Genomic DNA, 15,754 nt, shown 5'->3' with positions numbered 1-15,754 from the left:
GGGAGGTTTTTTTTAATTTAGTCGTGCTCTCGCGAGAAATCCCAGAAATAACAAATTTTTCCTCACGTCGCGTTACATCACACGGGAAATTTAACTCTTTGGGTGCGCAGCAGCGCGACAAAAAATCGCTCCGTATACGGGCGTGCCAGAACTTGGCAAGATTGTCGGATATCTCATCTGCGACGATATTAGACGGGAGGGAAATAAATTAGTGTTTGAAACTGAAAACAAAGCCTACAACTACAACTGTAACTAAACGGCGGAGAAAGCGGATGTTCAAGCGAGAGCACTCGAAAACGCCGGTAGTTCGTGGCGAACCTCTTACTCGGAGCGCATATATGCGCCCGCAACACTCAAAGGGTTAAGCTTGTTAATCGTATTAGTGTGGCAGCTAACCGATATTCGGAAGATGTGGGCTGTTTTAATCAGTTTCTCTCTCTCTCTCTCTCTCTCTCTCTTTCTCTCTCTCTCGGTTATTACATCCAGAACTATCATTACAAGTCGCCTTTACTGATATTGATATCAGCTTGAAACTGAGAAGCCTTTATTAAAGCGCTATAAACTCTACTGCTATCTGTATTTTCTAGAGCACATCAAAGGGACATTATTGTCTTGTTAATAAAGTGAAATTAGAATTCGAACATTATCGTGCGCTTACAATTGACACGTTGACTGCCGAATATGAGTTCGTAGTTGGCAAGCGAATAGAACTCGCCGTCGTTCCATGCGTCAGCTACGAGTGAATTAATTGCGTCGGTTTTTCTCCGAGCGTGCATTTTCATCGCGAGTAATTTCACCGGCTAATAAGTGTAATTAATCAACATATTGAAATGACATGTTGATTTTGAAATCGAGGGCAAAGTTCCCCGACGCGCCGCTGCGGCTGGCAACGCGTTGAAGCGCGCGCGACACAATGCGCATTTCGCGACCTCGTATTGCCATGCTGATATTATCCGATGCAAAATATTGCCGTTATATCGTCGTCATCCGCTCTGTTCGCCGTAAAGAAGGAGCCGCCGTCGGCTTTACGACGGCGACAGTTCCGGGGCTTGATTATCGATCTCTTTACGACGCTTTGCCTTTGCAGTACGCCCAAGAGACGCAGCACGAAAAGATTCTCCGAGGGCTGGCCGTCGGCATCGCGTTCACGATGTACGGCCGCCTCGAGGAAGCGGATCCCTTGGTGACATCATTGTGCGCGGACAAGGATCCGATCCTGCGTAGGAGCGGCATGTACACTTTGGCGATGGCTTACTGCGGCACCGGAAACAATCAGGCCATCCGCAAGCTCCTGCACGTTGCCGTGAGTGTCGATCCCGAGACGACGAGCGACCACGCCACGTGCTGAATCGCGTTCTCTCGCCTCGACGTGGCCTTGTCTGCTCTCGTTACTTCTGCTTTCGACGTCGCGATCATTTGCTCGTCATCTTATTTGCGAGCTTGCGACGGTTTGTCGGATGTCGTCCGTGATATCTCGAAGGAATCTTGCGGGTGTCCTATAGTTATAGATAGGGTTGCCGGATGTCCTCCTTTGGGAAGGAGATTCCCAAATCCTTTTTTCTAGCCAAGATTTTCATGTTCTGCCAAGGACGCTGCTTGCCCTTCCCTACCGTATCGAAGGAGTCTTTATTTGCAGACGTGCTTTTACAGTGACTTATTGTAGTCGCTATCTAATAACATTTTTATCAATAATATGTACATATAAAATATACATATGAAATTTTTAATATATATGTAATTGGAAATTGACGTTCGAAAACATGATGGACGCATTCCACCCTTTTTTTTGCTTATCAAAATTTTCGAAAAATTTTCTCCCCTACTAACTTACAAATCTGACAACCCTACGTGAAACAACATAGTGACACGAAAAATGATAGAAAACGGTAACGATAACATGCGCGTTTCGATAATAAAAGAGATATGGCTAAAATCCGACAAACTTTGACGAGCTTTTGGTCAATATGTCGTATACCGGGGGCGGTGCCGAAAATATGGGAAGCGCTATGAAAATTCGGAAACAGGATGTCGTTGGGTCGGTTGAAAAATTCAGTTGGGTTTTCCAATCAAATTTTCCTTCATTGCATTCGATTCGTGTGTCCGTCGTTGAGGGAGATCGGTTTGCCGGCGAAGAAAGCGGAAAATTGAGCCGAACTTTCCGTTCTCGATTCAACTTTATGATCTCTTTTTTTAATAAGCTAATCGGAAGCACGATTGTGCGCGCGGTGATCGCGCGCGAATCGAACACGTTGCTCTCTCGGATACCAATTCCGATTTACGTCTTCGCTTTAGGAGACGGGCCGTTTTTCCGCGTCGATTCTCGGGATAAAAGAAATCGGGCAGATCGAATTTCCGCGCGGAACAATCACGCGTCTCATTCCTCGTTTTTCCTTTCTTTTTTCTTCTAACAGGTTTCTGATGTTAACGACGATGTTCGGCGAGCCGCGGTTACCGGTCTAGGATTCCTGCTGTTCCGGTGAGTACTTTTCAAAAGTTACCCAATTCCACAGGGCGGATGCAAAGCACGAAGAATGCGGGCATTCCGTGCGCTTGCGAGAGAAGTTCGCGGCTCTCCGAGAATCCTCTTTTCTAGGTCGGTCTCCTCCGAGATTCCGAGTGGAACCGTATCCATTGCGCCGTTCGTGTGCGTGCATCAACTCGCCATCCCGAAAAAACAGGAAAATCTCAGGGTCGTAACTTTGACCTTTCCGCAGTGTTTCCGGGCGCGAGCAAGAGCCGCGAACGTTAAACGCCCTTCCGCGGTGTTTCCGCCGTCGAAAAAACAGCAATAACAATAAATCGCGCACGCGTGCTTTCTCGCGCTCACGCGAGAGCGTGCAATGCCCTAACAAATGCGAGCGTTAAAGAACGCGTTACGAGACACGTTAATTAAATTAATTGCGACCATCTCGAAGCCAATCTCCGAGAGGTTATTATTACAGAGGCGGAATCAGGCTTGCGCTTATTCCGCGGACAGCCGCCTTTTTATATCTAATTGTGCTCTATATTTCATGGCTTTGTCCTTGTGTATACTCCACGAAAACAAAGTCGTGAAATGCAGAGTGCTAACAATGTATAGATGTAAAAAAAAATGTGAGATACGTGGAGTTAAGTTTCTTCCCGGGTCATGTAAATCCGAGGAGAACACAAGGGTTAAAGTAACGTCGATCGAATTCGCCGGGCAAATTGGTCGGTTGAGGTAATATTTCATCGGTGTGTTAACGCGTTAATGAATAACGATCAGCCTTTTGTTTACGTACGTGCTGCGGAAGCGCGAGCGCGACGAAGAGCGCGTCGCGGAAATCCCGTCGTGTCGGCGTGATTGACGTCACGAGAATGCGAATTATATGCCGGCGAATTGTCTCGCGGTCGGTCTTATCCGCCGATCGATCGCTAATATTTCGATGCTGATACTTCGCGACCGATCGCAGTCGGCCGAAGTCTACCGTCTCTCGCGATAACGGCGTCGTTGTTCACCGCGACTTCCGCTGACGCAACTTCGTCTCTGTAAATTCGACGTTAATGAAACTACGTTTCGATTGCTCGCGCTGTGTGCTCCTGTGGGAAAAAACTGCGGATTTTCTATCGCGCAATCCTACGGACGAGTCTTCGCCCTCGCCGCGTTTCCCGATGCGTATGCGCGATTTTTCCCGGCGTGTATCTCTGTATCTCGCGGCTTTAAGAGCCCGTTGTAAAGATATCGATAATTTTATAAAGTAGATATGAAACTGTGCGGCGTTGTTGAGATACACCGTGTAAAAAACAGAGAAATATGCGTCGGCAGGTAGCTTGAAATAAATATCACGTGACTTGGAATTCTATCGAGAAGGGCTGGCTTGAAAATGAGCGATTTTGTCGTTCGATTTCGCCGCTCGACTTTATCTCGCCAAAGGCGACTGTTCTTTTCTCCTTAAACTGCGCATACATGTTTGCTTTTCTCTTTGATTTTTTATCTTCCGTCGTTGAACAAATATAAATGCGTAGTGATCAAACGGACGCTTGCCTCTTCGTGATGAAGACGTCTTCGTCGTCGTAAATGCTTCCGTGTCAGCGCAAACCGACGAAGACATTTCAGTGTACACAGTCGGCTTATACGGTTCATCGGGCGCTACGTAGTTCTGGTACTTGAGAGTTTGCAGGATACATCGATAGCCGATCCGTTGCCGTCGGCACTGTTGTTAACGTCAGAGACCGGATTGAATTGTTATCATTGAGGCAACAAATGCGAAAATATCGCGACACGCGCGTGCTCGCTCAAGTCGTCATTTATCGTGGCATGAAGCGAAGTGACGTTGGCAAATAAACGAGTTTTAAACAGTTGCGGGCGAATCGACACTTGATTTACGAGGCCGCTCGTGTCAGACAACGAAGAAACGGGAATGCAGCTCGCGCTCGCGCTCGCGGCACGAGCAACGGCGAATTTGCGTTTCACTTGGCCGTTTGCCGCCACCGCCGCAACCACCTTGAACTCGTTTATTCTCCAACTAGCGGGCAAACCGAGACGAATTTTCAACACAACTTTTTATCAGCACTCCCTCTCGCCTCGTTCCGCCTGCTTTCACGAGCAAATGCACGCGCGGAGATTGAGCGGGTTTGAAATCCCCGGGGCTAGATTTTTGCCTTTCATTTTTCCCTCCTTAGCTAAATGATTCGGCTCTTCGACCAACTTAGTTTTATAGCTGGACACAAACCATATGCCGAAGTTTCAGCACGTTCGATTTCAAGTAGTTCGGAAGTTATGAGCGTTTCAAAAGTAAATAGAAGATAAAGTTTCCCCTTTGATTTTGAACGGCGATTCTCGAGCTATTTCCGCACTACTTTCGACGTAGGCAACATTTGACTTTGCCGACAGACGCCGCCGGGGCGTGTGTATTCTTCTTTGTTCGATCGCCGTGGTTATTTTTGCCTCTGAAATGAATTTCCCCCAGAGTTTTTCTCTTAATCTCCAGGATCACGACACTTTCCGAGACATGTAGGAAGGACTTGCTATGCCTGTCGCGAGCAGATGTGAATGTGCGTTCGTATGAAGGTTATACGACGAAAATTTCCTACTTTCCTCCATTCCTGTTTCTCTCGTTTATTTTTTTCAAATTTTCAATGCGAATTATCTCTTTGAACGAAGAGAATGTTCCCGCTGTCGAAATTTGCAAGTTTAACATTCCACCATTTTCAGTCCGTATTAGCAAGTCGAGGGACACACATAACAATGCACTTCGCGTTTTTGCCCACGCGAGAGAGAGAGAGAGAGAGAGAGAGAGAGAGAGAGAGAGAGAGAGAGAGAGAGAGAGAGAGAGAGAGAGCAGTCAAAGGCAAATTAGTCGAAGAATTCGCGGATGTACAGAGAAACGCGGGGAATATCTAGAACACCTAGAACACCGGGGAATATCTAGAACACCTAGAACACCGTTTGTTGTACACAGGCAGCGCTCTTATTCGGATATTGCTTTCTTCGCATGCAACTCTTTGTGTTAATTTCGAATTGATGCGACATGTTTTCCTTTTCCTCCCTCTATTTCTTTCTCTTTCTCTCATATGTACACACACACACACACGCACACACACACACACACACACACACACACACACACACACACACACACACACACACACACACACACACGCGCACACACACACACACACACACACACACACACACACACACGTTCTCATACGTAGCTGCTTTCTTTCCTTCGTATTTCCTATTTCTTCTTCTCTCGAGATCCTCGCCATTACCCTTTCTAGCGACCGCAATGAATAGAGGCCGACCTATTGAATAAGTTATACACCGCACAAGCTGCACCACGTCTCCTTCTACCGCATTCAAATTGCAATTTCAGAGCAGCCGGTCGCGTAAGTGGACTCAAACTCCGAGTCCGAGACTGTAACTGCTCGCATCTCGCCATTCTGTGTCCGTAACTCCTCTTCTTTCGACTCGACAGACATGTCTCGGGAGAATATAATTACGAAATTATTAGAGAGGCAAGCAATGTCCCGAAATAATTATCGCATGCTAACAAGAGCGGACAATTGCGGAGAAAATTATTCATCATTAAAGAAGCTGTTGTGTTTAACAGTCAACATAATGAATTCGGAAGCTAAATGAGAAAATGGAAGAAAGATAGCAAAGAGAGAAACAAGAAAAAAGGAAAAAAAGGAAAGAGGAAAACGAAGACACAAGCGCGATTGAAGGGAGTAATTTTCCGCCACAAAAACTCTCATCCACGCCTCCTTTCATTTGTACGAATAATAAAAAGCAAGATGAGGAAACCGCCCAATTACTGCGGGTCGATTTCAAACCCTTCGTGGTACACGTTCGTACAGAAACAAAGATAATGTATTATACTTATCCCGCCGACCTCTGCCTCTCTCTCTCTCTCTCTCTCTCTCTCTCTCTCTCTCTCTCTCTCTTTCTCTTTCTCTCTGTCTCATAAGCTTCCCGTAATTTTTGTTCAGCTTTCCCAGCCGAAGTTACGAGCTTACCGTGTAAGTTCCGAAGCGAGTTAAAATTTCACGACGAACTCTCATTCTATCCAGAGACGAGCGTAAATCTAGCCGCTCCTTTTTCCGTGCGCCGGCACTATTGTTTCGTTAAATTGGCAAAGAATTATTCTTGTACAGCCTCTCTCTACCTTTTTTTCTCGTTCTCGCTCTCACTGGCCTTTACGCGGCTCTCTCGCGGTCTCTTCGTATAACCAGGCGCGCTCAGTTTTATAAAACGAGGCCCAGGCTAGAGATATTCACCCCCGTTGTCCCACGGGGGCGCGTGGGGTGGGTGGTTGCTGTTACGTGGTGATGTGGTAGGCGGTGAAAGCCGAAGGAGTTGCCCGTCTCGATAGGACGTGGAACACAATTGCCAGGGAAAGAGGAATCTCCCTGATCGCGGGCGCGCTTGCGCCCGATAGAGAGGACAACGAACAGGGGCATGCATTATTTTCTCCCGCTCAACCCCTTTGCCCCTGTGCACTCTTTTCACTCCTTTCGCCGCATTTTCCCGTTTCCCCCGCGATAAGTATTCCCGATAGCTATCCCGCGGCGGAGGCGTGCAGGATTGCGTTTCCATTCGACTCGGCTGTCCCGAGGTGTCTCCCAAGTTCCGAGTCTCGCCGCTCTCGCTTCCTCTCTTGCCACCCTCCCTCCTCCCCGGCCTGGGCTCTGGATTTTCTCATACGGGGCACACCCGGATGTGCGATAGCTCGGCGATCTTCGACGCCTCCGCGGCGTAAAATTGCGTTTGCCGTAAAAACGCGCTCATGCGCTTCGTGTAGCCTGAAAATGCCGGAAAAAGGGAAAAAAAGGAGGACGAAGTTTCATTTCGTCCCGGTCGCGGGAGCCGGGAGAAATCGTATTGATCAAGCAGGAAATACGTCTTCTTTTATCGATGAAAGAGAGAGAGAGGAGGGGGGGAGGGCGAACGGTTACTTTAGCGGGCGAAAAGGAAAGGAGATCTTCAAGCAGATAATAAAAATGATAAGAAGCGATCTGTTTCTCTCCGATCGGAATCGGAAACGATATTTTTTCCCGAACGTTCGGAGGTTTCTTGCAACGTCGCGGCTTTTTTTTTATAACTGACAGCCACCCCCCGATGAAGATTTTCTTCATTTCTTGATTTCGAGCGTGATGGGCGAGATTTCAACGGTCACTGGCTCGCCTTTATCTCTTGTCTATTCGGGCTCGATTCTTTCTGTGATAATCGATGAAAGAGCGGAGAGTCTCTTAATTGGAACGGCAGGTTGGATTATGGCTTCTTCACGGAATAAATCATTGCCCTGCGACAAAGACAAAGGTTTCCCCCGTCGTGGGATCATAGAATGGCGTTTAAGATCAGTCGATCTGTCAAGCACGATATATACAATATATAGAGTGGGAAAAAGGGGGGGAGGAGAAATATATGATGATACTTAACGTCATAGTACGTCAACAAAAAATGACGCGATAAAAGTCGAAGCAATGATTGAAGTTACGAAATTCATTCAGGCGATGAATAATTGCGAGTCCCTCTTCGAATAGACCCGAACCTATAACGTGGACCTTCGTTTCAGATGATAAACGATATTTTTATCCGCGACACGTCGCATTATTTGTATTATTAGCTGTAATGTTTCCGTATAACAATGAATAACACATGAGAGAGCGCGAATCGATAATTTTCATCTTCCCAGATCGGCGAGCCGAGAGCTCACGTTTATTTCACTCGTGCAGTCCTTTGACCGACCGGCCTGTTCCGCGCCCTTCTCGCAGGCTCGGATCATCGTCATAAATATTCCATCGCGGCTCAGTTAACATCCGAATGTTTCTCCAAGCGCGTTCCTCGCCGCCCTCCTCGGGATCTCCCCTGCCGAACGATTCATGGAAATTGTATTAAGCCCTTCTGTGTTTTTTCCGCAGCGCGCGCGGAAATCGAAGACGCGTCCCGTCGTCGTGGCAGCCCCCGGGGAGCGCGAAATCCCCAGCTCCGTCCCTGATTCCGTTTCTCATTTCTTCGCGAGATCCCCCGCTTAATCCTTGCCATCCTTTCCAATTAATGTCCATACAATGCACGGGTTAGCGATTCCCATCGTTCGCATTTCAGGCCGCGTGTTTTTCCGCCCTCTTTTTCTGTCATGTTAATCTCCAACCCTTTGAACACTGTCCCACTTCCGTCCTCACACGCGTCCTCGCCGCGATTTGGTCGCTGTGTGTTTCCCGTTGACTCTTGGATGTATCCTCTTTTGATCTCAAACGTGACCACCTGCCCTGATTCCCTATCTGTACTTTTTTTTGTACGTATAACTTCAATTTATCTCGTTCTCGCTTCCTCTCGTCGAAAGGAGGACGACGGAAAAGCTGGAGGAATTGAAATCTCACACATCGAATTTTCTCTCTCTCTCTCTCTCTCTCTCTCTCTCATTATTTGCTTTATTATCCGCGACGATCGAGGGTACAAGAAATTTCGCCGGCGTGAGATTATTTTGCAGCTGCGACAGGCGAACAGGGAAAATCATTTAATCGGCCGATCGATCGTGTGTAACGAAAGTGACGATTAGTTCCCAGCAGGCGCGCTTGTATCGCGAACTCGGCGTTTTTTTCTCTTTGGCGAAACAGGACAAAGGACGTGTCTCGAGATTAAATCCGAATTTATAGTGCGTTTCACGCTGGCGATAGATGCTCGGATGACTCTCGCTGCGAGTAATACCCGCCGGTTGTAATGTCGGAAAAAACGAGTTCGCTCTGTGCATTTTGCAGTCGCTAGATTATGATAATCTCTCTTTCTCTCTCGCTCGCGCTCGCTCGGCGACCGCTGATCGTCGCCGTTGAATAATAGCCGATTAATCGCCGGCTTTATCGTCACGATTGCCATCTTTTCTCGCCTTAAGCCTTAAAAGAGCAAATAGACGAGATATCGATGAAATTTCTTTCCTTTTCTTTTCTCTTCCTTCGCTCGCTCGCTGCGACGGAGATAAGTGGCGCAATCGGAGCGATCGCGAAACATTGTAACGCTGCGCTCGAAACGCGTGCAACGATTGCGCGTTTACTTGTGTGTGTACGGGTTATCGAGTAATTATAACTAACGGCGTTAGGATTGCGAGTTACCGTATAATTTTCTGAGGGGGCTTTGCTGCCATCATTTTGCGGCGTGATAATTGCGATTGTTGAATTAATACTGCCGCGGGCGCTGCAATTACCGGCTGATTCTCTGTAGGAGGCTTTTGGCAATTCCCTAAGACAGAGGACACAGGACAGAGTCCCGAATTTGAAATGTTGCTCGATGACGAAAATAGAAGTTGACCGCTTTTTACTTTCATTACATCGGATAACTCGCGTCTCGATACCTCAGTTTTCGACTGTCACACTTGAAATGATCTGTTTCGAGTTTGTATTCGAAATTTTGTCCTCCAGAATCGTGTCTTGAACTACAACCTCTCTCGATTGAAATGCCACTCGAGGAAGCGCAATTCTTCTCATTTGCTGGGTAATTATTTAGCTACTTTATTATTTCAATTAATCAATTAAGTAAATTCTCTTAATTACATTATCATTGTGTACTCGTTGTCCGATCAAACTGGCGTTTAGCATAGCGCGCTTGATCTTCCCTCGATGTGAGCAAATCGTCGCGCGTGTTTCACGTTGACATGGAAAGCAACGGAAAGCAAAAGTGGCAGCGGTGTGCGCTCGATAACAAATGCGTCAAATTACAAAGTGTGCATCGTGTTACGTATTGTATCGCGCGCGCACGATTATACGCTCATCCACTCAATAGCATCGGCTGTGTTCGCAATTACCAATTATTAAGAGACATATTTCGCGCGTTATCTCAAGTGTGGCGGCTAGTGCGGTAAGCGATGCGCATCGGCGAGCAGCGGAGCCATCCCCCGCACCGGTTTGGACAAAGCGAGCAATTGAACGTGCAATCGTGGCCAATTAACGCGCGATCCCCGGAATTCGCCGCGATGTAATCGTTAACGCAGTTATGGCGATGGCCGGCTGCCTGCAACTGATCGCTATTTATCCGTCCGAATGCGTACATATTATTGATCGCGGGCTAAGTGTCGTTGCTGCTGCTGTTGCTGCTCGTATCGTTCCGCGGCCTCGCTCATCTGCGCGTCTACCTTATTCCGCTCCTTAATGTGTCTCTCAGGGTCTCGTGATGATGAAATCGCGGTTGGGGGGTGAGGGGACTTCTCGTGTAAAAGCGTGGAAGAAGAATTTTAATTCTGGGATATTTCTATTTGAATGCCGCCTTGTCTCCGAGAAGATGAATCCAGAAAATTAGGGGAACTCTAGTGAACTGTCATTGGAGCTATTTAAGCTCCATATGATTTGCGATGACTTTGTATCTTGTTGATCAATAAGGAAGATGGACAGGATAGGTGGAATTAAAAAGATGAGGGCTTTATAATTTTAAGGTGTGTTTGAAAGGTCTGTAGAGAATTAAAGAGAGCTGAAGGTCTGTTGAGAATTGAAGAGAGAGAGAGAGAGAGAGAGGGAGAGAGAGAGAGAGAGAGAGAGAGAGAGAGAGAGAGAGAGAGAATTTAAATTAAATACACTCGGAGTATCTAAGATCTCTCAACTGAGATAGAAATATAAATGTCGGCGGTATTTATCGAGTGAAACTCCCGGGGATTGGTATTTCAAATCCGTGACGAAGAAATTTAATATCAAGGTGATTCGTGTCTTTTATTACTATAGGAGAAATTATCGGTTGCATTGAGCTCCAGCTCACGAATCAACTCCGGTCGTCTAATAAAGCTGGGAAAGCCTGGAAAATATTTTTCTTCGACTTCTCGTGGTACTCTCTGCGGGCGATTAAATTCCAGCCGTTCAAACAAATGAACCGAGAGTCGTCAGTGAAGATTTCGCTATATAAACATCGTGTCGAAACGTGGCTTGGTAATGAGGGGAAACGAATTAGAGTACTAAAAAAATGGGAGAAAAAATAACACCCCAAAGGGGACGGGAAATGAAATAAAATCGAAAGATATAGCGAAAGTTAATACTTAAAAATTAATAACAATTCACACGTGTATACATATTGTAATAGCATGAATAGCATGTTACAACAATCATAATAACATAGTAATTATAATACGTCGAATGTATGATATTAGAAGAGAACTAGAGACGAGAATGGAAGTAAATAATGAAAATTCGGACCACTTTATAAAATTGTGAGGCTTTCCTCGCGAGGCTCACCGCCGTTTTCTCGTTTGGGATTACACGAGGACGTGGGGTCGAGTGCGCAGGATTCGCCAGGAATTAGGGTAATAAAGCAGCGGTGAATCTGAAGGAAAGTGCGCTACCTATGATCCATTAATCTCGATTTTAATCAGCGTCCTAATCACGGTGTCGGTCCGCGTCGTATGTAAATTAATTTCGGGAAAACTAGGGATTTCTGAGGACTGGGGGGACGATTTAGGAACGCGTGAACGGACTCTTGGATGAGAGTCGTCGAAAGTGCTTTCTCATTCTTGATCGGGAAAACAGTGTAGATGAGATATGAAAATATCCCAGAAAGAGAGGATCCTGGAAAAAAGGAGATTAATGAGTTTACCGAGGAAAGATTCGGAGCTCTTTTCGGGAGAATTGAAGGAAATGTAATTCACACAAAGAGCGAGAGAAAGGAGAGAAAGGAGGCACAATTATTCCGACGAATTAAGTTTACTAGCGGCGATTTCTTCTGGACGGTTAGTATTTTTAGCAGCAACAGGGATTACCACCTAGGAAGAGCTGAAGAAATAAAAGAAAGGATCGTTGCGCTGTGCACGCGCGTGGGCGCGAATTAATATCCTCGCGTGACATTTAAATCCCTCGGAGAGGATTAGCGGATCGTGGAGGATGCAACCCCCTACCCTTCTCCGCCGATAATCCTCGCTTAGAGTTATACCGAAGACTACTCGGCGTCCGATTTTAATATTCTCGCACCCGGAATTAATTCGCTTCTTCTCCGTTGCGGAGTCGCGATAATTCACCATGAATTAATTCGCGGCGGGTAAATCGACTGGTTAACGGTGCGTTGATCTCGTTTAATCGCGGATTAATAATTGTTTCTCCGCCCTGCGAACATCATAATGCCGGCGCTGCAGCTTTTTCGGCCGCATTGGTCTCAGCTGAAAATATTGAAACTCGCAATTTTGAGGCAATTTTATCAATTCGCATACACACATATATACATACAAACATTCCAATTTTAATTTTAAAATTATCTACAGACATTCGCGACCAGAACAAAACTCGTAAATTAATGTCGAGTTAATAATAGAACGGTGTAAATTATTGTTCCGCGTTAAGAATAGCCAATATTCTACCTTTAATGCCGTTCAAACGACGCGCTTTCCGCCCCGCGGTCTCGCGTAGTCTATTCATGTGTTTGCTCTGCGAGCGCCGCAGTAATATCCTTTTTACGAAATGTGCATGCGAGGTGCTTTACGCGGCGACGGATAAAAATTATGCGAAAACATCGTGCAGCGTCTTGCGAGAAATTAATGGCTGTCGACGCGACGACGCTCGCTAAAAGTCTGCGGCCATAATTATAGGACATTCTCAAAAAGGAAGCCAGCCGATGAAATCGAAGAGAAATTACCGAGAGACGCGCCGGGACACTGCGCTAATGAGCAACGTTCTCTTCGTTTGCACGCCTGTCCTTAATATTATAAAACCTTGCGCATTATCTCCTATTAAGACAAATTTAGAATTTTCCATGATTTAATTAAGATGGTATCCAGTAAATAATCGCGTGTTTAAGCGAACTTTTCTTTCTGTCTCTCTTATCTTTATTTTTTTAATATATTTTTAAATTATATGTATACGTATAATATAACTTTTGCATCAGATTGTTCTCCGGAACGGAGAGACTTTCCCAAGAGCTCACGTTGATTTCAGAAAATGGAGACATCTTATTTTTCATCCCTAATTAATTCGTTCCTTCGAAGGACAGACCTTGTTTCGAGACTTAACGTCCGCGAAAGTTGGAGTTTCACCGCATTCAGGGTGACGTCTGAGAAATCTAGAAAGTAAGATTTAGTAACTTTTCTCTCAGAGCGCCTCAGGACGTTGTTACATTTATTTATCCGCTGCACCGCGCGTCTTCCATAAATAATGTGCTTTAATACGTCGTATTTTAACGCGGATCCGCTCGTTAATTAAAATGAGTTTATCGTGCGAGCGTTGGAAAAACATTCCCTCCGCTGCCGCCGCCGCCGCCGCCGTCGCCACGCGTCCCGATCTTCCCAAGTCTGCCGCCTCATTTTCCTGCGATAGATTAACGAGTCCGGAAGCAGTTATGTATGTCACTGTCCGCGACGCTAGTCTGATAAATTATTACACTTTCCTCCTTGCAAAGGTAGATGCTACTGCTGCCATTACTCCGTGGAGTACACTCGTCGCCGTTACTCGGAATGCAATTTTCGATTTTCAAGGGAAGCGTCTAATTTACGTGTCCTGCGGATTTTAATAGCGTAGCGTCAGAGGGCCGGGAGCGATTTAGCGTTTCGCCTCGTTTCGCTTGTAGCTTGCGATGAAAGCTTTCTAATTTCAGCTCCTCTTTATCTCCTATTTCGCGCATGACTTTCTGTTGACCGTCGTTGAGAAATGAATTCGACGATAAATGACCGTTGAAGATCGCTCATACGCGAAGAAACGCGAAAAAGTTAATTCGCCAGCCAGTCTCGAAAGATTTCTTCGAAGAACTCTTCCGAAACTTCCTCGGTAAAAGTCTCTTCCTTGCCTGGGAAAAATTATCCCGTTAATCCTGATTTATTTTCGCGTCCGTCGGCGCGGCTATGTCATCGTCGTCGCTGCGCGCTCTGCATATTAAAGAACCAACAAATCCGTCGTTAGCCTGATCTTAATTAAAAGATCGGGCGATTTAACGGGAAATTAATCTCAAGTGTTTGCGGGAAGAGCCGTGGCCTCAGAGGCAGACCAAGACTTTTAATAATTCGCGTATCGGCGCAGGTCAGCCAATTTAACGTCCGCTCGCGCTTTCGACGGGAGAGTCCTAATTTCGGCCTAAGACTTTTAATGGTTGCCTGTTAAGAGGCCGACGAATTTAACGGCAGCTTAATTTTAGCTTTTTCTTTTTCCTTCGCAAGGCCACCATAATTCGGGGAATAAAGCTTTTAATAGTCGGCCGTTGAAACACCGGCTAATTTAGTATATCGAAATGTCGAGCTCTCGCCTATTAATTTCTCTATGTACTAAGCCCTATATACGCGGCCCTATGTGTCGCTAAGGGCTGTATCGCGAGCATCGTATATGCCATATATCCATCGCGTCGCGGTCTGCGAAATGTATTTCGCAGGCCAGGTGCATCGGGATGCACCGAGATGCGTGCAACCGCAAAATGCAGGACGTCACACTTGTGTCTCCCCCTTCTCCTTCTGCCCGTCTCTCTTCCTCTCGCCCTCTCTATATTTCTACCTCTATCTAGTGTCTTCATCCGTTCAGACGGAAATCATGGATGTGTGATGTCGAAAATACGGCGATATCGAAATTGTTACGCGAAAGCCCGTCGTGATTTGTTTGCATATGTCGAGCTTCGGAGCTCTCGAATGATTTTTCAGATTGCCTCTCGTTAGCGTTGTCGAGCGCAAAATTTCCGTGTAAACGAAAAATCACAGTCGTATAACATCCCTCACAACTATATTATAGAAATCAATTACGACATCTCTTACAAATGAACGGATCTTTTGTCGTGCAACTGTTAGTCCCACCCGCGCGAGCAAGCAAAGCGAGCAAGGAACAAAATCATGGAAATATCGGGGAATGCGTCTTATTTTTCGCCGTTGGTCGTTCAATTTTTGCAGTTTACGAATGCGCGTTTATATCCCCTCGGGAATATTCGCGGCCGGCTCGCGAATGGTCGACGGACGGCGCGCGCTGAAGGAATCGCCATATTCGATATCGCGCACATTATCATTATGCAATTCGGGTGGAGCGCCTCATTAACGGCGAATCGCAATCAACACAGGCACGTGTCGCCGATGGGGGTCCGGACGGACGGGACCGCGGTAGTTTTCACGGGTGTTTCTGCGCTCATTTCGTGCGGATCTCCCGGGCGCTAATTCCGGAATTTCCCCGTCGGATTCGCGCGATCGACCGGGCCCCGACTGCCCCTCGAGCGGATTTCGCCGGGGCTGGCCGGCCGTTAGTCGAGCTCGCGCTTGTCCGGCGAGTTAATTAACGTCAGCCCGAACAAGTTCGGACGGACGGCCGCTTCTTTGCGCCTCTCGGCCTCTCTCAGCGGCCGGTTCGTTCGATTTGTCTTCTCGCTATTTGC

The 15,754-nt window shown here is 46.6% G+C and overlaps 1 protein-coding gene across 1 annotated transcript in view; it reads left to right on the top strand.

Annotated features, from left to right (window-relative positions):
• The window catches only part of Rpn2 (Regulatory particle non-ATPase 2), a 46,382-nt gene that overhangs the window by 10,485 nt on the left and 20,143 nt on the right, over positions 1–15,754 (top strand). Inside the window, exons 9-10 of the mRNA XM_011146881.3 lie at positions 1,088–1,303; positions 2,412–2,476. Coding sequence (XP_011145183.1) covers positions 1,088–1,303; positions 2,412–2,476 — 281 coding nt within the window. The remainder of the gene's footprint in view (positions 1–1,087; positions 1,304–2,411; positions 2,477–15,754) is intronic.

The sequence above is a fragment of the Harpegnathos saltator genome, unplaced genomic scaffold (assembly GCF_003227715.2).
Source record: "Harpegnathos saltator strain DR-91 unplaced genomic scaffold, Hsal_v8.6 scaffold285, whole genome shotgun sequence".
Classification (NCBI taxonomy): Eukaryota; Metazoa; Arthropoda; class Insecta; order Hymenoptera; family Formicidae; genus Harpegnathos; species Harpegnathos saltator.
The sequence above is the reverse complement of the archived record's forward strand: the minus strand, read 5'-3'. Positions and strand labels throughout refer to the sequence as shown.